Below are 26416 nucleotides of genomic sequence, written 5' to 3'. Positions count from 1 at the left end.
TGCACTCTGTAACACCACACAGAGAGAAAGAGAGAGAGAGAGGGAGGGAGGGAGGGAGAGAGGGAGAGAGAGAGATGCCTGAGGGGGAGAGGGAGTCAAGAGTGTTCGCTTTGCATGTTTTGAAATCTCTCTCTCTCTCTCTCCCTCCGTCTCTCACACGCTCGGGCCATGTGCGGCCGCCACGTCACGTGCCGATGCAGAAAGCATTGGAGCGAGAGAGCCAGCATGCAAGACAGAGAGAGACAGGAGGTAGGGAGTGGAGGGAGGGAGGGAGGGAGGGAGGGAGGGGAGGGAAGCAGAGGGAGATAAAGAGAGCGAGAGAGAAAGAGGAAACTGAAGATTACAGAGAGAATAAACACTGAGGACGAAGCACGAAGAGAGAAAAGCATGAGCTGTGAGCCGGAGCGTTTCAACACAACTGATCTTTGTGTAGCAGCGAATAATGCTCCAATTTAATGTCTCATTACTGACATAAATCAATGAAAATATCTTCCTTTGCTGCTGAATTCAACAAGTTCAACAAACATTATCTGTCCTCTCGATCTGAGCACATCTAAGACTGATACGTCCAAAATCTGGGGCAGAAATAGAGACGCATCCCCCTCCTGTCGTCCATCAATATGAACAGCTGAAGATAAGAATCCATTTTTTCCAAACACGTGCTTTCTGACTCGTCAGCCCTCGGCTACTGTAATTCTTCATGTCTGTGTTACACCTCCTCCTAACGTACAGCGGGCGAGGGAACTACAGCAGATGGGGCGTGAAAAACCGCCTCGGTGTACTACGAGAGATGCAGCGAGCGTGAGAAAGGGATGAGATTGTGTTTTTATGTCCCTCGTGGTTGAGTCATCTGCAAAATGAAATGCAAGAAACACAAGCCGGGAGTGTTTTTTAAAAAATGAGAGACACTTCTCTTTGTCTGTTTTGTGCAAACGAGGAAGTGGCTAATGGGTGTTTACGAGGACGTGCATTAGCAGTTGGACACGGATCAATCAATCAATCAATCAATCAATCAATCAATCAATCAATCAATCAATCAATCAAACAATCTTTATTTGCATAGCGCCAAATCACAACTCTCCACCTTAATCCACCATGAGCATTGCACCTTGCAGCATTTAACAAGTTACAGTGGCAAGGACAAACTTCCTTTTAACAGGCAGAAACCTCCAGCAGAACCAGACTCATGTTTGACACACATCTGCTGAGACCGGGTTGGGTCTGGAAACAGGGATAGAGGAGAATAAGAGAGAGAGGGAGTGTTGATAATGATGAGACGAGTAGTAGAAGCCGTCTACAGCAGGAGGAACCCACGAGACAAGGGAGCTCAGGGACTCCAGAAAGGTCTATGGTTAGTAACTTTAATGGGACAGGGAGAGTTAAAGTAAGTGATGAGGGGGTTGGGGGGGGGGGAGTTGTGCCATTGCTGATGTTTATCCACACTTGTAATTGCAGAAATTGAGTAATCTTTTGCATCTTTGCACGCTGAAAGAAGGACGCTGCTGCAGAAAAACAAACAAATACAAGTTTATGTTGCAAAACGTTCACATTTTTGTTCCCTGAGTGGTCAAACATGGTTGTTTCATCACAACCCTGATGCCTCAAAAAACAGGAGCGTGCCTATGTTCCCACATTTCCTTTCTCATTAACTTGTAGCAGATTTTATCCCCCTTTCTCCCAATTTGGTAGCCAATTACACCCAACTTATTATCCAGTAGCAATGGACAACAGATGGAATGTAGCTTTTAGCTAAATCTGGTGCACCCATCTCTTTGTTTATTGCAAACATTTAATGTAAGTGCACGTTGTCCTTTTAAACAAACTAAACTAAGCAGCACAGAGGCTGTTGGGACATAGGGATGACCCCTCAAAAACACAGTTCAGCTATAAAACACAAGGCTTCTTAGTGAATCCAATGTAAAGTGATTTCCTGCAGAAAGGTCAAGAAAGTCTGCTTGGGATTGGTGCAAAAATAATGCAGGACTTGCACCAATAACACAGGGGTTTTGGATCCTATGATTTCATGTTTCAAATATAGGAAGTATATTTATTCATCCGCTTAACTGCAAAAAAAAACCAACCAGTGCAAGCAGTTTCAAAAATAAGTGACACGCTCCTTGGTTTGTGCAAAAGGTCTTGGAATGAGAGCTTAAACTCGATGCTCTGTGCGGTTGCTTGCACCTAAAGATCTTGTCCTCACTCCTAAATCAAATTGAGCTAGCTCTCGTCTGAATCCACAGAGAGCTGGTGACTCCTGCAGGGAAACAAAAACAGGTATGTCCTCCCAAAGTTTGGAGCTAAACTTCAAACATTTTCACACCTACGGCTTCAAATACGTTCACTTTGTCATGTTTTTGATGTCTCTTAAAGACAGCACAGACATTGAGTACGCAGCAGGCTTTAAACCCAACGGCTGGAGTATTAGACTCCCTGAGAAAGTGCTCTGACAGACGTATTAGAGAGACCGTTATAATCCACTCAGGGGGGAAACAATGCAGGACTTTTACCCGGCAGACTGGAGTTTTAATTCCTGCTTCATCAAAGGTATTTGTTTCGTCAGGTTTGAAACGTAAGCACAGAATGATTCCCAATGAACCAAATGTAGGAAAAGGAAGGAAACAGACACTGTGGGCTGTTTATGAGAAGTGGAAGTCCTAACGTCCTTACTCCTGCATTCTCTGTGTGACCAACAGGGGGCGACTCCACTGGTGGCAGTAAAATAATCGGACTATTTAGAAGTTTATGAGGAAATTAGCTTACAAAGTGTTGTTCATTGTGAATGGAACATGGAACATGGAAAACTAGCTAGAGGGGCTTCTTTTTTTTACAGCAGTAGGGGGCGCTATGGAGCAGGTTTTAATGCAAAACCACCTGAATTTTGAGGAGAGTTTTAGAGCATGATGAGGCCTCCAAATGTCAAAATTCTGACTTCAGGAAAACAACTCCAATCTGCAAAATCAAGGCTTTCAAAACTCAACAGGTGGTGTCAAGGTTGCAACGTCCATCTAATTTGCACCAGGTAGCTAATGTGCAACAGTTCAGAAGATATTAAGATTACAAGTTTTGCCCAAATAAGGACATGACTGACTTGACTGACAGGCGGGAACACATAGCTGTTGGCTAGGAGGCTCAAACCCCGCCTCTGTACCTCAAACTAAGTTAGGTTAGGTTCAGCATTTCCAATATGGCTGCCGCTGATGATTGGCTTCCAAACAGCACTTCAGAGACAGATGGGTGACGTCACGGATACTACATCTATTATGTATACAGTCTATGGGGATGATGAGGCCTCCAAATTGGTAAATTCTGGCTCCAAGAAAACAAAGATGGCGTCCTCCAATCTCTGAAATCGAGGCTTTGAAACAGTAGACCAGAATTCAACAGGTGGTGTCAGGGTTGGGTTGCAACACCCATTTCTAATTTGCAGCAGGTAGCTTCCAGGAATACAGGCAATGTAAAACCTGCTCCTGACAATGAAAGCACATTAGTTGCAAACCACACTGCCGCACTGCATGATAACGTGTATGTTGTGGCATCTCAGGCATTTAAAAACAACAGCATTTGTTTTGATTTCCCTGCAGAAGGGAGGCGAATAAAGGAAAGGAAACCCTGAGCTGGATCTCCTTTTTTTGATTTATAATCACTTTTTCTGCAAAGTTAAAAAGTTCAGCCAAAAGTAGGAACCTGTCCTGATGAGATTCGTGCTTTGCATTTTTAATGTAACAAAGCTGCACCGTCTTTATTTAGACTTTTGAAATCTCTAAAGGTAGAATAACTCTCATGTGTGCACGCTGTAGTGTGTCGTACAGTATTGGCTCAGAGCAGAGCGGTGTGTGTGCGTGGACAGCTTTGTAAAAGAGTAACAGCAGGAGCCAAACACTGAAGCAAAGAAGGTCTGATCACATGTCTGACTGTGTTGTGTGTTCAGAGGCTCATAATCTGATCACTGGCAGAGAGTCAGCCGTGATTTAAAGAGAGAGAGAGAGGGAGAGAGAGGGAGGAGGTCACTATACTATCTCCACTCTGCGTGACTTAACTCCCAGTCAGTGTGTTGACATTACGAACAGGACTCCTGGGGTGTGTCACCTGGACTGAATTGTTTCTGGTGTGTATGCGTGTCTCTCTCTCTCTCTCTCTCTCTCTGTGTGTGTGTGTGTGTGTGTGTGTGCATCCGCTGCTGTTGTTGTTGAACTCTCGTGTGAACGTGCACGTGCCTTGGCTGTGTGTTTGTTTGTGTGTGCAGGGGCGAGTCACAGCCTGCCGGGGTGTGTACACGGAGGTCCATGTGTTCTCTGGCTGTGTTAACATGAACCGACGTTACACCGAGACACAAAACAGATGTTAGACATGCCGCAACCAAAGATCAGCCTGCGAGATTTAAAACCATAAACACACTTATAGATAAAATAGTGCTGCTGCTGCTAATCCCTGGACTTTCAAGTGTTAGTTTAACTCCCACAAACAGAATAGTTGACTTAACTCTTTGCAATCACTACTGAGGACTCATGCGAAAGGCAGCCTCCTCTCGTTTGTTGTGACTGCCAGATTTACACATTTTATTTGGCTCTAAAACAAAAGCTAGTGATTCTTTAGTGAGTCATCTTAAGTACAATATCAGGACAATTAAGGACTGGCTTTTCCAGACTTACACCATGCAAAATGAAGCAAACAGCAACTGCAGTTCCGCGAGTGTCCACTTGAGGCTGGGCCCAAAATCCAAAGAATCCTCATCAACTCTAACTTTATTCTTAAAATGTTCATTTTACAGCAGAAATGAACATGTTTACATCCTGGTTCTGAAATCCGAATGTCTCATTTAGCTATATTTAGCCGTACATGGGGCGCCTTTTTTGTAAGGCATCTGTTTTGATTTAATTAAAGGGATATTTTCAATGGGGTTGTATGAGTTTTATGCCATGAGTTATTGTACTAGCCACAATGGATGCTGCTCAGCACTGCCCCTTTAATGAGAAACATTAAAAGTGCTTAGACCAGGGCTAATAACACTCCGGCTGCTATCACATTGATATATTTCTCTGGTGCATAAATACGATTGACTCAAGGTGAGAAAAAATGTGCAAATATCAAGAGTCAAAGTCATATGAATATGGAGTTATTGCAAAAAGTGTGTAAAGCTGTAAAGCCTGGAGTCACATTGGGAGACTTGAATGCACCATGCAGTGACCACAGGGCGGATCACGTCCACGTTCCTTATATAATAGCAGCAGCAGCAGTAGTATAGTCCCAGTATTAGCGCCACCATCAGCAGCAGTAATCAGATAAGTGGGAGCAGCGCTTCATATCCTGCTCTGTGTCTCTGTCCTCTCAGTGTTTGACATGCAGATGAACTGTGAGCTCTCCCAGCAGCTGTTTGCAACACACACACACACACACACACACACACACACAAAACCAGAAAGTGACACAGGCTGGAAACACAATACGGACGGGGAATGTGATATAGGAAGTGTGTTACATAAAGAGGGCTCCCCTCCCTGTAACGTAAACACAGTTCACCGCCCTGAATGTATGCTGCCATGTTTGGCTTCTTCCTCTCTGCCTTAAAACAAATCAAGAACTTCCTCCCACAGCAGCGGCTCTATAAGCTCTTTATTAAACCAACATGGAAGAACACACACACACGGTCATTATCATCTCACCTATATTCACATTATTGATTGATCCTCACTCGACTCTACGTTTCTGTCCATTTTAAATTCCACTAGTTCGATTCTAATAAACCGTTGAAGTGACTAAAACCAGGCATGTCCAAAGTACGGCCCGGGGGCCAATCACGGCCCAAGGTCCATTTATTTATGGCCCCAAGCTTCCATCTTAAAACGTGTTATTTATAGCACAGAAATTAATCACCTTCTGAATCATCTGTACATTTGCAGTTTCTTTCAAGCGCACAAACAAAACTAAACTCCATCCAGAAACGTCTCAAAAAGCTTCATATGGACTTCCTGTCTCAAAGCCAAAGATCTGGGAGTTCTTTAAGACGGCAATAAAGAAGAAACACAAGAACTCTTAAAGCTGACAGGAGAGGAAGTTCAGAAGACACAAAAGAGGACACAAGACAAGATCAGAATTATGAATTTGTACAGAAAAGGGACAAATTCTATCAGATTTGATCCCCCTTCCTCCCAATTTGGTAGCCAATTACACCCAACTTATTATCCAGTAGCAATGGACAACAGATGGAATGTAGCTTTTAGCTAAATCTGGTGCGCCCATCTCTTTGTTTATTGCAAACATTTAATGCAAGTGCACTTTGTCCTATAAAAACAAACTAAACTAAGTAGCACAGAGGCCTCGCATTGACTTGCTTCCGGTCAGATCAGTCGAATGAAGCACAGCAACTGGACACAAACCATAGTCTGCAGTGCGGAAAGAGCTTAAATTGAAGGGAAATGTAGGAACACAAGACCTTATTTTGAAAAAGTCCTAGAAATATGGGAACATAGGGATGACCCCTAAAATATTTGGTGCATAAAACATGTTCAGAACTCAGGAAAATAACTATTTTGTTCTTAAGTTGTCGTCTGCTGGTCAGAAAAGTCTTAAAAACAACATGAAGAAGAAGTGTGATGAAATCCAGATCGTTATCCTGCCATAGGAAAATAATGAGACAATATTTTTCCCACATTGCCCGACCCTAATGAAAAACATCTTCCTCCAGAAGAAGATAAAGTCTGCTAATGTTTACATGGCTTGTGGAGAACTGAGGACTACCTTGTTACTGTTTCATTGAGAAAAAAAACGTATTAAATAGAGATTTCATGTATAATTTGTATTATTCCAAAGTCACAGCAGGAGCTACTGGCCCTGAGGTATTCTGACAACATTACATGTGGCCCTCTTTGAAAAAAGTTTGGACACCCCTGGTATTAATCCACCTTTGTTTAGATCAGGGGTGTCCAAACTTTTTTTATACATGAAATCTCTATTTAATAATTTTTTTTTCTCAATGAAACAGTAACAAGGTAGTCCTCAGTTCTCCACAAGCCATGTAAACATTAGCAGACTTTATCTTCTTCTGGAGGAAAATGTTTTTCATTCGGGTCGGGCGATGTGGGAAAAAATATTGTCTCATTATTTTCCTATGGCAGGATCACAATCTGGATTTCATCACACTTCTTTTTCATGTTGTTTTTAAGACTTTTCTGACCAGCAGGTAACATTTTAAGAACAAAATAGTTATTTTCCTGATTTCTGAACATTTTTTATGCACCAAATATTTTAGGGGTCATCCCTCTGTTCCCATATTTCTAGGACTTTTTCAAAATAAGGTGTTGTGTTCCTACATTTCCCTTCAATTTAAGCTCTTTCCGCACTGCAGACTATGGTTTGTGTCCAGTTGCTGTGCTTCATTCGAGTAATCTGACCGGAAGCAAGTCAATGCGAGGCCTCTGTGCTACTTAGTTTAGTTTGTTTTTAGAGGACAATGTGCACTTACATTAAATGTTTGCAATAAACAAAGAGATGGGCGCACCAGATTGAGCTAAAAGCTACATTCCATCTGTTGTCCATTGCTACTGGATAATAAGTTGGGTGTAATTGGCTACCAAATTGGGAGGAAGGGGGATCAAATCTGATGCAATTTGTCCCTTTTCTGTACAAATTCATAATTCTGATCTTGTCTTGTGTCCTCTTTTGTGTCTTCTGAACTTCCTCTCCTGTCAATTTTAAGAGTTCTTGTGTTTCTTCTTCATTGCCGTCTTGCAGAATTCCCAGATCTTTGGCTTTGAGACAGGAAGTCCATATGAAGCTTTTTGAGACGTTTCTGGATGGAGTTTAGTTTTGTTTGTGTGTTTGAAAGAAACTACAAATGTACAGATGATTCAGAAGGTGATTAATTTCTGTGCTATAAATAACACGTTTTAAGATGGAAGCTTGGGGCCATAAATAAATGGACCTTGGGCCGCAATTGGCCCCCGGGCCGTACTTTGGACATGCCTGGTTTAGACACTTCAACGGTTTATTAGAATCAAACTAGTGGGATTTAAATGGACAGAAACGTAGAGTCATGTGACGATCAATCAATAATGTGAATATAGGTGAGGTGATAATGACCATGTGTGTGTGTTCCTCCATGTTGGTTTAATAAAGGGCTTACAGTCGGTCATATAGCCGCTGCTGTTGGAGGAAGTTTAGCTAGTATTGATATTTCTGGTTTATGCTATAATGGACGATGCATCACATCCACCAATTTGGTCGCCAAGCAAATTTAACATCATTTTAGAGGCAAAACTCCCCCAAAAAATCAACCAATTTTTAGGTATGCACGTGTGAAAGAGGCTATTTATTTTGCTACTCTAACTACGAATGTCGGCAGCCATATTATCGTCACTAACCTTACTTTTAATTTGTTTTTTTGCATTCTCAAATAGACCAATAGACCTAACGTCTCACCTGAGTGATATATGACACCTCAGACTCTCGGCTGCTGTATTTATGGATAAAATTGAGCAGCATGTGAGTCACTCTGTGTTCACATAATTCCCCATTAAATTTAGACCACAACACTTATCATGTAACTGTGGCCATTATGTGGTGTGTGATGACTAAATATTATCGTGTGTCATCTGATTACACCTGTTCTGCTGTCTAAATATAATCCTTTCTTTTATAATACAGTTATTTTTGTTAATAGTTGGTGTAAAAAAAGACAGTTTTTTAACATACTAACATGGACTAGAAATTACAGTTAATGGGACTTTGATGTGAAATCACTAGAGTTGAAATACGGTCTGTAAACCACACATGAAACTTTATTCTCCAAACATGCTTTAAAGGTGACATATTACGCTCTTTTGCATCAAAATATATTGGTCTAAGATGTCCCCAAAACATGTCTTTAAAGTTTATGCTCAAAAAAACACTTTGAAATCAGATTCTGGTCTGCCTGTAACCCCTCTTTTTCAGCCCTGCTCAGAACAGGCTGTTTTCTGTGTCTGTGCCTTTAAATGAGAATGAGCTCTCTGACCACGCCCCCTCAGTAAGTGGGTGTGGCCTCAGCTCTCCAGCACGTTGATCTAATGTTTACATGTTGGCTGAATATACACGGCTGCTCACAGACCCGCGTTACTTCAACCCTCTGAATCTGATCCAGAACCTGATCCTGACGGAGAGGCGCCTGCAGCAGGACCTTTCTGAACCACTGGTCACAGATTTAGTGTTTCTTGTTGTTTTATTTGTCAGTATGTCGACGTGTGTCTTGGTACACAGCTACAGACATGTAGCTATGTGGCTATGCTAACTAGCGCTAGCACTTTTCCATGGAAAATAAAAATGATCCACTAGATCTTCAAATCTGCAGACGTGGGGAGTCAAACCGACCTTTGTGTTTATTAAGACAGCCTACAACTAGCATGCCTCCCTCCTAAGCTCCTTGTTAGCACACATGTGTGCAGGGAATGAAAAACGGAGGAGGGGTTGAGTTGTATTTTATACAGTCTATGGGCTGAACAAGCTCCGAGCTCTGACTTCCTGTTACAGACCGGATGGCGTTGTGACGTATGAAAAACACTGAGAACTGAAACGGCTGGTTGCAGCACACATTTACAGAAAGGTGGAGAAATCAGAACAGGGGCAGAATGGATTCTTTTCATTTTCAGGGGGTTTGTAGACAGGGACACAGATTTCAGGTAGAGAACCATTAAAAAGTCCATTTTGCATGATATGTCACCTTTAAGATTTAAAGAGATGAAGATGCAAGCTGTAGTTTTACCATGCTGCCACCTCAGTTTCCTACACTTCCCACAATGCATTTCTCCCCTGACCCTCCCTGGAGGAGCAGCAGCAGCAGCAGGGTTCGCTGCGCTCGGCTCTCGGATTCACGTGTAGGTGGATGAAGTGAAAGTATAGATAGATCAAACAAGCGATTAGTCAAGAGGAAGAGTTGCTCACCTGACTCTCAAACCTCAACCTGTGTTATTTTCTGCCTCTGTGGGCGTCCGTGCCCACTGCAGCTGATGCCTCCCTGTTTGCTTTGTGAACACAGGAGCAAAATGGCGGCTCAAGAGAGGAGCTTTTTTTTTTTGTTTGTTTGATCCTGAAGGACAAACTGAAACTCCTCTCTCTTAACATTTTCCTTAAATCAAAACTCCTCGTTTGACTTTCAGAGTGCTTTTTAAGAAAGTTTCCAAAAGAGGAGAGGGAAAGTTTTCACGTTAAAACACTCAAATCCATCAGTATGCCTCCGGTCGCTCCGTCTGAGGATCAACTTTTCACATCCTGAGGCGAATCCTGTGATGGAGATTTTCAGATGATACAGCGGTCGTGTTAAAATGAAGGATTGCAAACAGGATTTCCTGACATGACAGGAGTATGAATAAGAAATGAGGGCTCTAATTGAACTCGTAAAGCACTTGGATTACTCAAAACGAGACCTTCAAAGACCTTGAGATGTGAAAGTTAAGTTTGACGTATCTGGCATGAGAATTCAAGTATGATAACAGCAAAAATAATTGAGTGGCGGTGGTTTAATCCAGTAACATGACTTTAAACAGGGCTTTTAGAGACGGACTGATGGAAAGAGAGGAGCAGAGATTGACAGGCGGAAAGAGAAAAACACATAATCTCTGATAAATTAATGAAAACAGAGAGTGAATCCGAGAGTCAGCGGCTGCCTCGTCCAAATGGCTCCCCGCTCACAGACAGAAAATGAAGCCCAGTTTGGCGGCTGTGGGAGCTTGTTCTTGGATCAGTTTCAACTTTTTGCCCAAAATGGTCGTTATTAGGACGCGGCTTTGGGGCGGACTTATCCAGGATCAGCTCCGTCCAGCTGCCAGAGAGTCAGATCAAACCAGCAGAGGTTCATCTGCTGGAGTCGCTGCTGCACGGCCAAACAGATGGAGCGGAGGACGTATAGATGGAGGATAAAGAGGGGGGATGTATGGCCCGGTGCATTGTGGGAGATTACTGTTGGGTTTATGATTCTGTGTTTATGTTTGCACTGAATCTATAACGGGCTACAGGGAAAGGATGTTTAATCATTTGGTATATTAATGAGTTTTCATGAACCATTCCTAAAAAATTCAAACTCTTACTGCAGCAAAGTTGGAAGTGCTCGCTCATACAGCATTATTATTACACATATGGAGACATTTTTCTGGCAACTTAAAGCAACAATTTGCTTTGTATTATCTCTGTTTTTGGTCTCCACCAATTCCTGAAGCAATTATCTGTCTCTGTAGCTGTTTAAAGCTCCACTATGTTCACAAGCTAGGTGCTAACTGTGTCTTCCTTCTGATTGGACAGATAAAAAAAGTTGGTTAATTAAAATGAGAGGTTATAAGAACAGTATAAGACAATTAGGTAAAATCAGATGAATACTAGAAAAAATGAAATAATGAAAATAAAATTAAAAAAATTCAATCAGGTGAATATTGGATTAATGGAATGAAATCATGACATTAAAATCAATAAATTAAAATCAGAAAAATATAGAAAAATAAATCGTGACAATAATATCAATAAATTAAATCAGATAAATACTAGAAAAAATAAAATCATGAAAATAAAATTAGAAAAATTAAATCAGATGAATATTGGATTAATGGAATAAAATCATTACATTAAAATCAATAAATTAAATCAGATGAATATTGGAAAAAAATAAAATCATGACAATAAAATTAATAAAATTTAATCAGGTGAATATTGGATTAATGGAATAAAATCACTTTATTAAAATCAATAAATTAAAATCAGAAAAATATAGGAAAATAAATCGTGACAATAATATCAATAAATTAAATCAGATAAATATTGGAAAAAAATTAAATCATGACAATACAATTTTTTAAATTAAATCAGATACATATCTGAAAACAATTCAATCACACAATTAAAATTGATAAAACAAAATAAGATAAATACCAGGTAAAAAAAATAAAATTATGACCATAAAATCAATTAAATAAAGTTAGATGAATACCTGAAAAATAAAATAACTTAAAATAAGATATAACTAAGGAATCACCATTATACCCAGGTTAAAAAGTTCAAAATGTTGTAAGCCTACTTCATAAAAACAGCTTTTGTCTGAAGTAGCTAGCTCATTCATTTGTACTCAGTTTATGGAGGGGATTTATTTTGCAAAGTCATTAGTTTTGAAGATATTAAGATAATAATAATAATTGTATTTGTAGAATAACATGGTAACCTTTCAAAACCAGGTTACAAAGTGCTTTACATGGGCAGCAAAATAAAACAGGCAGATCATAAAAAACACACAAGTCAAGATAAAGAAATAAAACATATTTTAAAAGACATAAAATTCCCCTAAAAGAACTCTAAAGGAATGCAATTATTTTAAAATATATAAGATGTAAAGTTAGGCGTAAATTAGCATGATTAGAGGTGGGGCTTAGGTGATTGACAGGTGGATATGATGTCACTGTTAGCCAGGAGGCTCTAAGCCCACCTCAGGTCTTTCTCTTTATTCATGGCCAACCAAAAGTCAGGGTGAGTCAGCATTTTCCAATAAGGCGACCACCATCATTGGGCTTCAAAACCCCTCTTCAGAAACCACTGACATCACTGAGATCCATATATATATATAGCCATGGCATGTGTTTATGGTTTTTATGTAGGTTGTCATGAAACAGGGTTATTATAAGAGGAGAAAATCCACATCAAGTGTCCCACTTTTCACCCCGTTTTAACGACTGCATGTCAACCCAGCCGTAAGAAGATTCTCTCGTCAGAGTCTGACTTTAGTTTGAACCTGAAAACCACCACGCCAAGACAGACTTCAATTTAACGTCCCCGCTCTCGTACAGGAACAGCACACTCATTGTGAAGTCAAGTGTTTTCAGCTGGATCCAAGAGAGGGGAACATGGGGGAATTTCCCGTCCCCCCCCCCCCACCCACCTCTCACTGCGATGGAGTCTGACTCCTCGGATCCCGTGGAGGATTGGGTCGTGTTATTGCGGTTGACGCTCGTAATAAAATGATTGACGGTTCGGAGCGGCAGTGGAGAAGCAGATCAGTGTCAGTTTTCCTGCTCGGGCTTTGACATTTCAGGGTTTCCAGAAGGCTGCACAAAATCTCTGGATGCAGGAGGGAGGACGTGTTTATGCTTTTAAGATCTTCCTGACACGTTAGTTTAAAGGTGACATATCACGCTTTTTTCATCAACATATATTGGTCTAAGAGGTCCCCAAAACATGTCTTTAAAGTTTATGCTCAAAAAAACACTTTGAAATCAGATTTTGGTCTGCCTGTAAACCCCTCTTTTTCAGCCCTGCTCAGAACAGGCTGTTTTCTGTGTCTGTGCCTTTAAATGAGAATGAGCTCTCTGACCACGCCCCCTCAGGAAGTGGATGTGCCTCGGCTCTCCAGCACGTTGATCTAATGTTTACATGTTGGCTGAATATACACGGCTGCTCACAGACCCGCGTTACTTCAACCCTCTGAATCTGATCCAGAATCTGATCCTGACGGACAGCTACGAACATGTAGCTATGTGGCTATGCTAACTAGCGCTAGCACTTTACCATGAAAACTAAAAATCATCCACTAGATCTTCAAATCTGCAGATGTGGGGAGTAAAACCGACCTCTGCCAGAAAGGCAGCAGGACCGTTCTGAAGGATTGGTCACAGATTTAGTGTTTCTTGTTGTTTTATTTGTCAGTATGTCGACGTGTGTCTTGGTACACAGCTACAGCTACGAACATGTAGCTATGTGGCTATGCTAACTAGCGCTAGCACTTTTCCATGAAAATAAAAAATCATCCACTAGATCTTCAAATCTGCAGACGTGGGGAGTAAAACCGACCTTTGTGTTTATTAAGACAGCCTACAACTAGCATGCCTCCCTCCTAAGCTCCTTGTTAGCACACATGTGTGCAGGGAATGAAAAACGGAGGAGGGGTTGAGTTGTGTTTTATACAGTCTATGGACTGAACAAGCTCCGAGCTCTGACTTCCTGTTACAGACCGGATGGCGTTGTGACGTATGAAAAACACTGAAAACTGAAACGGCTGGTTTCAGCACACATTTACAGAAAGGTGGAGAAATCAGAACAGGGGCAGAATGGATTCTTTTCATTTTCAGGGGGTTTGTAGACAGGGACACAGATTTCAGGTAGAGAACCATTAAAAAGTCCATTTTGCATGATATGTCACCTTTAAATAAATGATGAATAATAAATCTGGAAAATGTTGACCATCATTTACTGCTCCTGGTAAAAATTCCCATCATGCACACGTCTCTTCTCTGTTCAATTCACTCACGTCTCTGACATCTCTCTACTACAGTTTCACTCGATATTGGTCCTCGTAGTTATTTTTAATCTGTGGCTCCGCGCCTGGAGCTCCTAAAAAAAAAAAAGAGAGCGTCTTACAAATGCTGCCACAAAACAGTTCAGACTGCAGTTCCATGATTGCTCGACTGACTCGCGTTTGTTTTGCAAAGAGGAAGCAGTCGGAAGAGTCCTGTTTGTGTTTGCAGGTACCTGGATCTGACGACTGAAATAGACTCTTTGTTGTTGTTGTTGTTGAGAAAAGAAAGGAAACGCAGCACTAATGCACAAGTGCTGCAGGGTAAAACCATCAAGAGGGAGTTTTTATATTCACTGCTACACAATTTACCAACAGCATCCCAGAATAACTGAACTTATGTGGCTTTAAGTCTCGCAGCTGCAGCTGAACCAACACCTCTCTTTCAGTAATTCCTCCACCTTTATGTGAATTTTCATGCAACAAAATCATGCTTGCAACAAACTGAGGAACCAAACCAGCTCTATCTGGATCATTAATCCTGCGACAGAGCGTTAATGTCCTCGTTTCAGATGCTCTTACCCTCCATCTTTGGATTTTCTGTGATTTTATTCAGCACTGCAAAGGGTTAAACCAAAAACCTGAGCTCTCCTGCTTGTTGTAAATCCTCTCTGATGTGAACCCGCTGCCCCTGTCTGCGTGTTTTCTTGCTTGATACTGACACCTGGTGGTGATTTGAAGGAACTGCAACAACACTTAAAAGCAGCAGGATGACGATGGGGGGAAATAGCGCTCACCTGTCTTTTCAATATGCAAGACAGGGTGAAGAAAAGAGGGTACAAAAACTGTGATTCCTCCTCTTCCTCCATTTTGATCTGAGTGCGACGTGTTGCCTCTGTCTATAGGGTAATCCTCTTTATGGTCCACTCATCTCAGTGGGCCTCATTCTTGGCTCTGTGCTCTGGTGGATGAAGCATGATGGAGACACGTGACTGTGCAGACAGCCGCCTTTTCAGATGAGCACAACACCCTCGAGCTGGAGGGTCTGACCTGTGCAGGATGTAGACGCCAAATTAACGAAGCCGCCTGCTGATTATTATGTTTTCATTGTTTTTGTGCCGCTCCAGAGAGGAGACAAGTCTGCAAGTAGATGAACTTGGATAAAAGGTAGAGACCCTGAAAGAGAGTCAGAGGACAGTAGAAGGTAAAAAAGTGGCTCCAGTAAAAATCTTTAATGTGAAATCAGCGTCAACGTCATGTCAGGGAGGCTGGACACGATGAAAGTAATCGATCAGTCACAATGAAAGGCTTCAAAGTGAAAGTAAAGAGCCTGAGTGGTGGAGCTGAGTGAAGGGAATAACAGTAAAAAGATATTAGAAGATAAACACCTTAAGAGACAGTACTAGTATTTATGCTTCAGTGCTCTCCACCCCTTAGAAGCTACACCTCTGCTCCTTCTTTATGCACTCAGATGACACAGTCATTTAAATGCACATTGCTGATGCAACATTTTCATGTGGCCAATTTACCAAAAAAAAAAAAAATCTCAGTGGGATTGTCCTTTTTGGAAACATGGTGGCAAGAAATCCAGTTTTGCATAAATTAAATATAAATGTGTTGTTTTTCATAAATTAAAGCTCCAGTAAGGAGTTTTTGACTTGTTATGAAAAGGACTGAAATTAACACTGTTGCCTCTTTATGACCTACAAAAGCAAACAAGATCATAAACTTCAACATTTCCACATCAACACAGATGTGAGAGGTCTCACTTTGTCCACATGGGGCGCCAAAATCAAAACAAATTAAAGTTACTAACAGGAGCTTTAAAGTCCTGTCTGTGGAGCTAAAATCCACGTATCTCTTCATGATGCTTTAGAAATAACAAAAATGGGAATTAGAGTTGTTTTCAGAAATTAAAGCTCCAGTAAGGAGTTTTTGACTTGTTATGAAAAGGACTGAAATTAACACTGTTGCCTCTTTATGACCTACAAAAGCAAACAAGACATTCAACATTTCAAAATCAACACAGATGTGAGAAGTATCAGTTTGTCCACAGGGGGGCGCTAATATCAAAACAAATGAAAGTTCCTCACAGGAGCTTTAAAGTCGTGTGTGGAGCTAAAATCCACGTATCTCTTCATGATGCTTTAGAAATAACAAAAATGGGAATTAGAGTTGTTTTCAGAAATTAAAGCTCCAGTAAGGAGTTTTTGACTTGTTATGAAAAGGACTGAAATTAACACTGTTGCCTCTTTATGACCTACAAAAGCAAACAAGACATTCAACATTTCAAAATCAACACAGATGTGAGAAGTATCAGTTTGTCCACAGGGGGGCGCTAATATCAAAACAAATGAAAGTTCCTCACAGGAGCTTTAAAGTCGTGTGTGGAGCTAAAATCCACGTATCTCTTCATGATGCTTTAGAAATAACAAAAATGGGAATTAGAGTTGTTTTCAGAAATTAAAGCTCCAGTAAGGAGTTTTGGACTTGTTATGAAAAGGACTGAAATTAACAGCATTGCCTCTTTAGGACCTACAAAAGCAAACAAGAGCATAAACTTCAACATTTCATTTCAACATTGTCATTTTTTAAAGTCTGTAGTTACTGCAAGGGGGTCGACGTCGGACCACTTCACAGATCCGTTGCTGCTAATACTCAGTGAGTGAAACATTTTACCATTAAAAGAAAGTAGGTTGATATTTTATGCAAAAAAAATATGATGAATGCATGCACATGATTAAATCAACACAGATGTAAGAGGTCTCACTTTGTCCACACGGGGGCGCTAATATAAAAACAAACAGGAAGTTCCTCACAGGAGCTTTAAAGTCGTGTCTGTAGAGCTAAATTCCACGTATCTCTTCATGATGCTTTAGAAATAACAAAAATAGCAATTAGAGTTGTTTTCATAAATTAAAGCTCCAGTAAGGAGTTTTGGACTTGTTATGAAAAGGACTGAAATTAACACCGTTGCCTCTTTAGGACCTACAAAAGCAAACAAGATCATAAACTTCAACATTTCATTTCAACATTGTCAATTTTTAAAGTCTGTAATTACCGCAAGGGGGTCGATGTCAGACCACTTAACGGCTCTGTCACTGCAAATACACACAGTGAGTGTGACATTAGAAATAAAGCGTAAGAATTAGTGCTAGAAAATATGACATGATGAAATCAACACAGATGTGAGAGGTATCAGTTTGTCCACAGGGGGCGCCAAAATCAAAACAACAGAAAGTTACTTACAGGAGCTTTAAAGTGCTGCTTGTTCCAGCTGCTTCATTGACATATTGATGATTCTGGCCATGAAAATGATCAGTTTGAGGTTATTTTTTTAGCCGCAGCTCAGCCAAAAAATTGAGTCACATCAGGCAAATCAACTTATGATTAGTTTTTCTTATCAAAATAGAATAAAAGTGGCTACATGAAGAGAATATGTGGTACAAAACAGAAGTCAAATCCTGCATTTCTTCCCTGCTTCTTCCTTGAATACAAAGCTTTGATTAGAAAAGGACTTTTTGTACCTTGCAATGTTTTCAAACTCGACTTTATTGGACTGTATTACGACCCTCTCACAGCTGCTGTCTGTGAAAAAACACCACAACAGTGCTGTCATCGTCCTGTGTGGCTCCTCCGGTGGCCGAAGCGGCTCTGTAATCGTGTTATTCAGAGTTCACGTTAGATTTGATCCGATCTGCTGGGGATTGTCTCATCATCCTCTGCAGTGTGTTTCGCCCCGCGGCTCGGCTCGGCCGGCGCTCTCTCTGACATGTGACCGTCCTCGGCGCGGGGCAGATGGGCTCTAATCTGCAGATAAAACTGGATGATGATGATTGGACGGCTAAACGAGTAATTAAGCCAGTGTTTACGGCGTCTGAATGGACTGTGAGGCGGACTTTACTGGAAAATGTGGGAAACAATAAACCGTCGCTCTGCCTCTCACAGCCCGACATCACCTCTCCTTCTCTTTTTTTATTCATCTTCTGCTTCATGACATAAAAATAACACATAAACTGTCTGTTAAACAAGGTCCTGTGCAGCTGAGCTTGACCTCTGACCTCTCACCAACCCCCGGCCTTTTCATTAACAGCAGATTTGCAGTGGTGTTGTAAATCTCAGCGTCCACATCTGGCTCTGTCAAATGTTAACTCAAAGCCAATTTATGTCAGATCTGGAATCTTCTGACTCTGGCAACTCCAGAAGTCCCTGAGCTCCCTTGTACCGTAGGTTCCTCTGGATCTCTTTCACTGTGTGTCTAACATGAGTCTGGTCCTGCTGGAGGTTTCTGCCTGTTAAAGGAAGTTTGTCCTTGCCACTGTAACTTGCTAAATGCTGCAAAGTGCTCTGCTCATAGTGGATTAAGATGAGATCCTGTCTGTAAGATGGGACTGGATCTTATCCTGTCTTGGTAGACAAACTTCCTTTAACAGGCAGAAACCTCCGGCAGGACCAGACTCATGTTAGACACACATCTGCTGAGACCGTGTTGGAGAGAGGGATAGAGGGAGATGAAGAGAGAGAGAGAGGATAGTGGTGAGACGGATAGTGGTAGTTGTAGTAGCTGGAGTCTGGCATGTCCACAGCAGGAGGCCGTCTGCGGGAGCAATGCAGAGGAACCTACGAGACAAGGGAGCTCAGGGACTCCAGAAAGGGAGGGTTAAAGTAAGTAATGGGAGGTTAGGATAGGATCCCATGGTGTCTGTGTGCCAGTCCCCCGGCAGTCTAAGCCTATAGCAGCACAACTAAAAGCTGGTCCAAGTCTGAGTCAGCTTTAATGGTGTTTTTGAAAACTCTCAATTCAGCTACTGTCTCTTTAAGAACCCCCCAGCATTCCAGAACCCAGTGCTCTAAAGTTGACGTCAATGTTTCTCTTTTTAAATGACAAATTATGAGTCCTGTCTGTAAGAGGGGACTGGATCTTATCCGGTCTTGATGTTGGGTCTTTGAGTACGGTCTAGACCTGCTCTGTTTGGAAAGAGTCTTCAGATAAAGTTTGTTGTGATTCGGTGCTGTGTAAATAAAGGTTGATTGATTGATTGATGAGGGCGTACAGCTGATTCTAGTTTGAATCTGAAAGGCATGGATGTAATGGAGACTAATCCGTCTGCACAACATTTGTTTACATGGAAATCTTGAACTCTGACGATAAACCACAGTGATCCCTTCTGGTCCAAAGGTTAGGTGAACATAATGTTCTCTCTTCTGAGACTTTGTCCAGTCTGAGGTCATAAATGTTTTCAGTGTGTTCATGATCATTTCCTCCTGAAGCCTTCGAATAAAACATCACAGGAAGACTCTCATGAAAGCATAGTGACTCATCCTCTCTCTCTCTTTCTCTTTCTCAGGAGGTCCGTCGGTTCCTCAGGACGCTTCACCCTCCTCTACCTGCCCTCCGGGACCCTCCGGAACACCGCCTGGCCCCAACGGCAACAGTGACATCATGGTGAACTTTGACCCCGACCCGGCGGACCTGGCGCTGTCCAGCGTGCCGGGCCAGGAGGCGTTCGACCCTCGGCGGCACCGCTTCTCCGACGAGGAGCTGAAACCTCAGCCGATGATCAAGAAAGCCCGCAAGATGCTGGTCCCCAACGAGCAGAAGGTACTACATCTACCCACAAATCTTTGGATCTGACTCATTTCACCGCTTTCATGACTGCAAACTGCTCAATGCATCCTCAGCTGGGAAGTAGTCTAAGTTTCCTTTGGCGAATGCAGATTTAAAAGACTGAAACAAGCTATTTAGGCTTAAAGGAGGCTTGCTTTTACAGGCTAATAATCTGATTTATGTCTATTTCATTTAAAAACAAGCTTTGTTTGACATTAAATGATCAAGATTCTTCAAAATCAACACTTAATATCACTTTAACTTGACGTTTGACACTTTCTACTTCAAAAACAACTCAAATTTATTTATTTTAAAGTCACTTTTGTTAATTTCGGTGAAAAAAACCCCCTTATTTCTCAACAAAATTCTTCCAGGGAATCACCAATATCTCAACTTATTTCAGGACACAGACTCTAATTCCCAGAGATGTTGATAAATGACACACAGGGCAAAATATTCTTGCAGAACCAGCATGGAAATCCCACGTTTGGACTCATAAATGTTAAAGTAAACCAATCAGATCTGCAGTAAGAAGGAAAATAGAAAACCTAAATGAACTCAAAGCTTTTAAAATCTTCTCCCACTGAAGATCTGAGTCTCTGTGAGCGTGCTAAAGGTTCCCACCCTTTAAAAAAGCAGAGACTCACAGACCAGAGAGGTCAGGTTTTTCCTTTGGCCCAAGGCTCAGACTGTTCAGTTAAAACCCTGAACTCGCCGGAGACAAAGGCCACCGCTCTCTGACAGCTCCGGCACTGATGTGGAAAAATCTGGAGGAGCGTGACGCCCACTCGTATTGATGCCTCCTGACGAGAGTCCTAAAATATTTTCTACTCGGCTCATCGCACAGGAGCGGAGCGGCTCTGATCAATGGTTCATGTTTTCAGAGTTCAGCGCGGAGCAGCTGCGGCTCCTGAGGCGCCTGTAATTTATGGAGAGATGAAGGCGCTCACCTTCGCAGGTTTTTATAATTCATCTCCGAGCTGTTTGGAGGGAGAATTATCTCTGAGCGGCGTTGAGGATGAGGCTGAAATAGACTCTGCTCTGGTTGATATCAAGTGGAGGAATATCTGGCTTTCATCAGAAGTTACTCCAGAGAGTTTGAGTTTTCCATGAAGACAAATAATCAGAGAGTGATCCCAGAAGTTTTTTTTATTTCAAACAGGTTAATGATTTTTGTTAAATGTCAACACATCCTGTGAAAGTCTGAGAGGCGACTCCACCAGTATAAATCTTTCAGATTAAGATCTGGACAAGGTTTTACTTTCAATTTGGATTTCTATCTTTGTCTCCGAGTCCAAAAGTTTAATACAGCAATCTCTGCGGGTTCCAATCTCACCCTCATGAGATGAACTTTGATGCCCAGACTAAAATCAAAGTTGCTGCAACGCCTGAGTCACTATGATCCTCCATTTGATCCATGTTTACATGTTTGTTATTGTGCTTATTATTATTATTATTGGAAATGGTGCAGGCCATCTTATTTTGTATATATGTAGATCACTTGATTACTAGCATGCTTCTGTAGCCGTCTCTAAAAATGTCTGTGTCTTTTTGTGTTCCAATATCATACAGTAACAGAGGAGGTGGAGTGTGTTATAAATGAAAAACGTTACCAAAATTTGAACTGGATAATAAATAAATAAATAAATAACTTAATAAATTGATAAATAAATTGATAAATAAATAAATAAATAAGTTGATAAATAAATAAATAAATAAATTGATAAATAAATAAATTGATAAATAAATAAATAAATAAATTGATAAATAAATTGATAAATAAATTGATAAATAAATAGATAAATAAATAAATAAATAAATAACTTGATAAATAAATTGATAAATAAATAGATAAATAAATAAATAACTTGATAAATAAAGATAGTGAAATAAAACTGTTATAAGAATAAAATAAAATAATTAAAAATGAATTAAAAAAAGACTAAGATAAAATAAATAAAAACTGACAAAAATTTGAACTAGATAATAAATAAATAAATAAAAAGTGACTACAACTTGAGCTAGATAATAAATAAATAACAAAAGTAAGGTGAAATAAAACTGTTATAAGAATAAATGAATTAATAATGTTAATACAATTTTAATGTAGCACTGAAGCTAATGTAATACAAGCTATGTATTTAAACTCTAAGCTGCAAACGGTTAGCTTCACAACCTGATAGCCGCCTTTGTGCGATGCCAGCTTTGCTAAATATGACATTTTCTGACCTATAATGATACGTAATAATAAGAATTGTGTTAGCTGTGATTACAAAAGCAGCTGTAGTTAGCTAACATTGAAAACACAATCATACTTTGTTGTCTTAGACGAAGCAGCTGCAGTTTAGCAACTGTGCTACTGCCGTTATCTCTGTTAGCACAACATCTTCTCATTTTAAAGAACAACGGACCTTTTGTAATCGAACAGGAAGCTAACGCGCTGGTTGACCATGTAAACCAGCTACTCTCAAAGCTTAGCTACATGCTAGTGTTTGTTGCTAGCACAGTTAGCTCTGAATAATGTCAGTTATTATTAATGTTAGATGTTATTAATGATATTCAAAGTGAAATATCTTTGTCCTGTTTCTTCTTCTGGCTTTGATGTTCTGTAGTTGCACCTTTACTGAGCTGTTGCTCTCTTTCTTCCTTCCCTTTTTCCTCTCCTGTCATACTCTCTCTCTCTCTCATCGCATAACTCATCCCACGCTCTCCTCTTCTTTTTTTGTCTCTCTCCTATCCCCGTCCGTCCCCACACACCCCAACATACCAAAACCGCCGCTGACGACTACAGGACGAAAAGTACTGGAGCCGGCGCGTCAAGAACAACGAGGCGGCCAAGCGCTCGCGGGACGCCAGGCGGCTGAAAGAGAACCAGATCTCGGTGCGCGCCGCCTTCCTGGAGAGGGAAAACGGCGCCCTTCGCCAGGAGGTGGCCGACATGAGGAAAGAGCTGGGGCGCTGCAGGAACATCATCAACAAGTACGAGAGTCGACACGGAGACTTGTGAGGCGGCGAGGGAGACGAAGACACAGATGAAGGAGGAAGGGGTTCTTTTTGGGAGGGGAGGAGGAAATAAGAAAAGGGTACAAGGCAACCCAACAACAGCGGCACTTTAGTTGAAGTGGCGAACGGAGAGGCAGGCGTAGATCTGCAGCAAGCGCTGTGCGACACCGGGCGCAAACACGAAAAGTGTGTTTTTTAAGTGCGCGCTGTGCTTCAGGATTGCACGACAGGAAAGCACAGTGACGCCATCTTTTTTCCTGTTTGACTCTCTCAGTCTCTTTGTACATGCTGCTTTGTTGAACCCACACGACGTACTGTATCACCTTGTGTCACCTCGGCAGCTTACGTCACCTTCGGTGCTGTGCTTACGGCCGGTGTCGCACCACGTTTTTTGCAGGTAGTGCGTTCCAGCCGCTGCTCCCGGCCAGTTCAAACAGGGTGTTGAATTCACATTATGCCAGTGAAATCTCACTTTTTAAGCTCAAGGCACGGATACAAGCCAGGAGAGGTCAGATGTGTAATTTTTTCTATATATAGGACAAATAAAACATGTATATTTTTGAACTGGGCAGGAAGGCAAGACTAGTCCAGCAAAAAGGAGGAGGCTGACGGGAGGAGGAAAGAGGAAGAGGTGCAGGGTTTTCGTCCATAACGCAAAGAGATTTTGACATAGGATTATTGTATATTTTTCTATTAGCAGATAGTCAGGAGGATTTTGGAGATAATCTTTTGTATATTTTATATATGGGGCGGGGAGGGGCTGTTAGCTGGACAGTCACGGGGCCACATTTACGCTTTTCCTCCCAGCTGTTTATTGCTAAACAACAAATAATCTATTTTCGATTTCACGGAGCCGGTTAGTCAAGAGGCGAAGCGTTTCAGAGAATGTATCACGGTTGAATCAGGTATTTCACATGGTGCGAGACAAGGTGCGGTATCTTAGTAACGATTGTTTTTGGCGTTGGGGCGCGTTTAAAGCGGGGAAAGACGGTGAAACAAAAATTGTATAGTTTTGAGAAAAAAATCTTTGTGTCTTTTGTTTTTGTTTTTTTTTTCTTTGTGGGGCTTGTTCGAGCACTTGATTTGTTACCTTCTCTTTGATTCCGTGTCTGATTTTTGAAATAATCGCAGGGCTTTTATTTTGAAGGCGAAGGAGGAAAATAGAGAGGACAGCAAAAGGGAGCGACTAGCCATCAGAACGCCCGCTCAGCTCTTGGAGCGGGCGTTCGAAAACTACACAAGGGTGGACGATTTCGCTGGCAGGTTTCTGCGTTTACTTTGTGTCTCGCTCTCACGCTCACACTCAGACGCACTATTTGTAAAACAAGAACACGACGTGGTTGCAGTCTTTCTCTCTATTTACTCCTCAATTTGTCCAGGATGAGCAAAAATGAAATACTAACTGGTTTAGGGTTGATTTGCCCGGATTGAACAGTGACTGAGACCTTCAGCATGCAGACACACAACAAACACACGGACACACACACAACCTCACCCGGGTTTTGAAATCCTTATTGTTGTTGTTGATGTTGTTATGGACTTCTATGGTGCTGATCTGTTTGATCCTTCACCTGACACACACACACACACAAACATGCAAACACACACACGCAAACAAACATTTTAAAACACTTCCGACACACACAGTACTGAACTGCCTATACCCTTTCTTTGTCTTTTAATCTCTCTTTTGATTTCTTTCTTTTGTTGCATATTGTATGGATAAATCGTATATAGATTTACACACAAACACGTGTCTATACCTCTCCTTCAAACTTTACCCAATGAAAAACCAGAAATGCACCCTACTGCTACTGTACCATAAAACTGTACTATTGAATATTGAACTATTCTCTCACTAGATATATATGTATATGATATATGCTTGAATTATGTGATTATAGTTGTAATATACATAATTGAATATATTACAGAAAAACCCATTTGAATCATTTTGTCCGTTTTTTCTCAGGTGTTTTTGTCTGAGGTATTAAATACACATTAAAAAAAAAAAGTCTTTGATTTGACAGAATTTATGTTTTTTTTTTTTTCTTTTGGGGGGGATTTAAAATTGATTTTCCTGTATTGAAACATCATAAACCTGTTTGGTTATATTTTGATTTTGTTAAATAACCCCACTTTATCATAACTAACAAACTCTGGAGCAGAAATCTCTGAATGTTCACTAAGCCCCGCCCCCTGGCTAGAACTTCTCCTTATATGGTGCCAGACAGATGACACTTATTTCATTAAAATGTAATATATTTCAAACTGAAATGAACACACATCCTTGTATCTTTAATCCAGGGATGACATTTTACAGGTTCAAGTCAAAGCTGTTGATCGTGTTAGGTAGCAACTGCAAAGATGCTCATGATTATTAGCATTATTTTTCGACTGCAGGAACTTTACCCCAGAACTGGGGACTTGACCCCAGAGCTACATGCGTTTCGACCGGAGGAACCAGGGTCTAAATTTAGTTCAGGGGTAGTTCATTTCCCCCTGAAAAGCCCCTGCTTTGGGGGTAGTATGATGTCTGTGGAGTTTACACGGTTGTTGAAACACAGAGGGAGTTCCTGGAAATGCATACTTGTTTAGTTTTTATTAAGAATTCAAAATATTATTTAATATATATTTTTTCCTTCATACGTCACTGGCTTGATTTGCACAATCTACCCAGGACTTCAGCTTGTGGTCGAAATGCAGACAACCATGGGGGCACAGGAACCTTTTAGTTCTGGGGAAAGTAGTTCTAGGGGCTAAAAGACCCCGGTCGAAATGCACCTATTCATGGGCTTTAACCCTCCTGTTACCTTTAAATTTACAAACATCTTTTATCCTTGGGGTCAGCAATTTAAACCTCCAGAAAGTGATTGTTACCCATGTTTATGTTTCTTTGGTGACTTTCTAAATCGCCCTTTAACCCTCCTGTTATGTTCGTTTCTCTGGGACAGCAACAATGTTCCTGGGGTCAACTTGACCCGGGGGATATTTAATTATCTACCCCAAAAAATCCAAATAAACATGATTTTAATCTCATTATTAACTACATGACTAACCTTTTAAATCAATATTTAGTGCATTGGTGTTCTTTAATTCTCACAGATCATGGTTCAATGAGGATAACTCACTCACTTGTTTTTTATGAAAATTCATGTTAAACCTTTTTTTACTGTACACTGGAAATACCTAAATATAAATACAGTAGTTTTAAATTACTTTTTGTTTATTTTATTTAACATTTTGAATTTCTTTCATTTTATTAATAATTTATTTTTAGATTTTTTGGACTTTAAAATGGGTCAATTTGACCCGTAACATACCAGGAGGGTTAAATAAAATATGTTTCAAGCATAAACGCAATTTAAAGCATTAGACTTAGACTTTACTTGTAAAAACAGAACATCAAACTGCTGTGAGTCTGTCATGCTCTCGTCTGCCCTGCCTTGTTTCTATGTTATCTAAACATATGACACAGGACTCATCATTGAATATCTCTAGAGACATGGTGGCTGGAAATATTATATCTCAATATAAAGGTTGGCGGTTCGATCCCAGCTCCTGCAGTCACA

General features: G+C 40.9%; 1 protein-coding gene across 1 annotated transcript in view; it reads left to right on the top strand.

Annotated features, from left to right (window-relative positions):
* The window catches only part of dbpa (D site albumin promoter binding protein a), a 44256-nt gene extending 19386 nt beyond the window's left edge, over positions 1 to 24870 (top strand). Inside the window, exons 4-5 of the mRNA XM_034704120.1 lie at positions 19582 to 19835; positions 22633 to 24870. Coding sequence (XP_034560011.1) covers positions 19582 to 19835; positions 22633 to 22848 — 470 coding nt within the window. The 3' untranslated portion in view covers positions 22849 to 24870. The remainder of the gene's footprint in view (positions 1 to 19581; positions 19836 to 22632) is intronic.
* Positions 24871 to 26416: the final 1546 nt, after the last annotated feature.

This window comes from Notolabrus celidotus, chromosome 16, assembly GCF_009762535.1.
Source record: "Notolabrus celidotus isolate fNotCel1 chromosome 16, fNotCel1.pri, whole genome shotgun sequence".
Lineage (NCBI taxonomy): Eukaryota > Metazoa > Chordata > Actinopteri > Labriformes > Labridae > Notolabrus > Notolabrus celidotus.
Note: the sequence above shows the minus strand (reverse complement) of the source record. Positions and strands in the feature narration are given on the sequence as shown.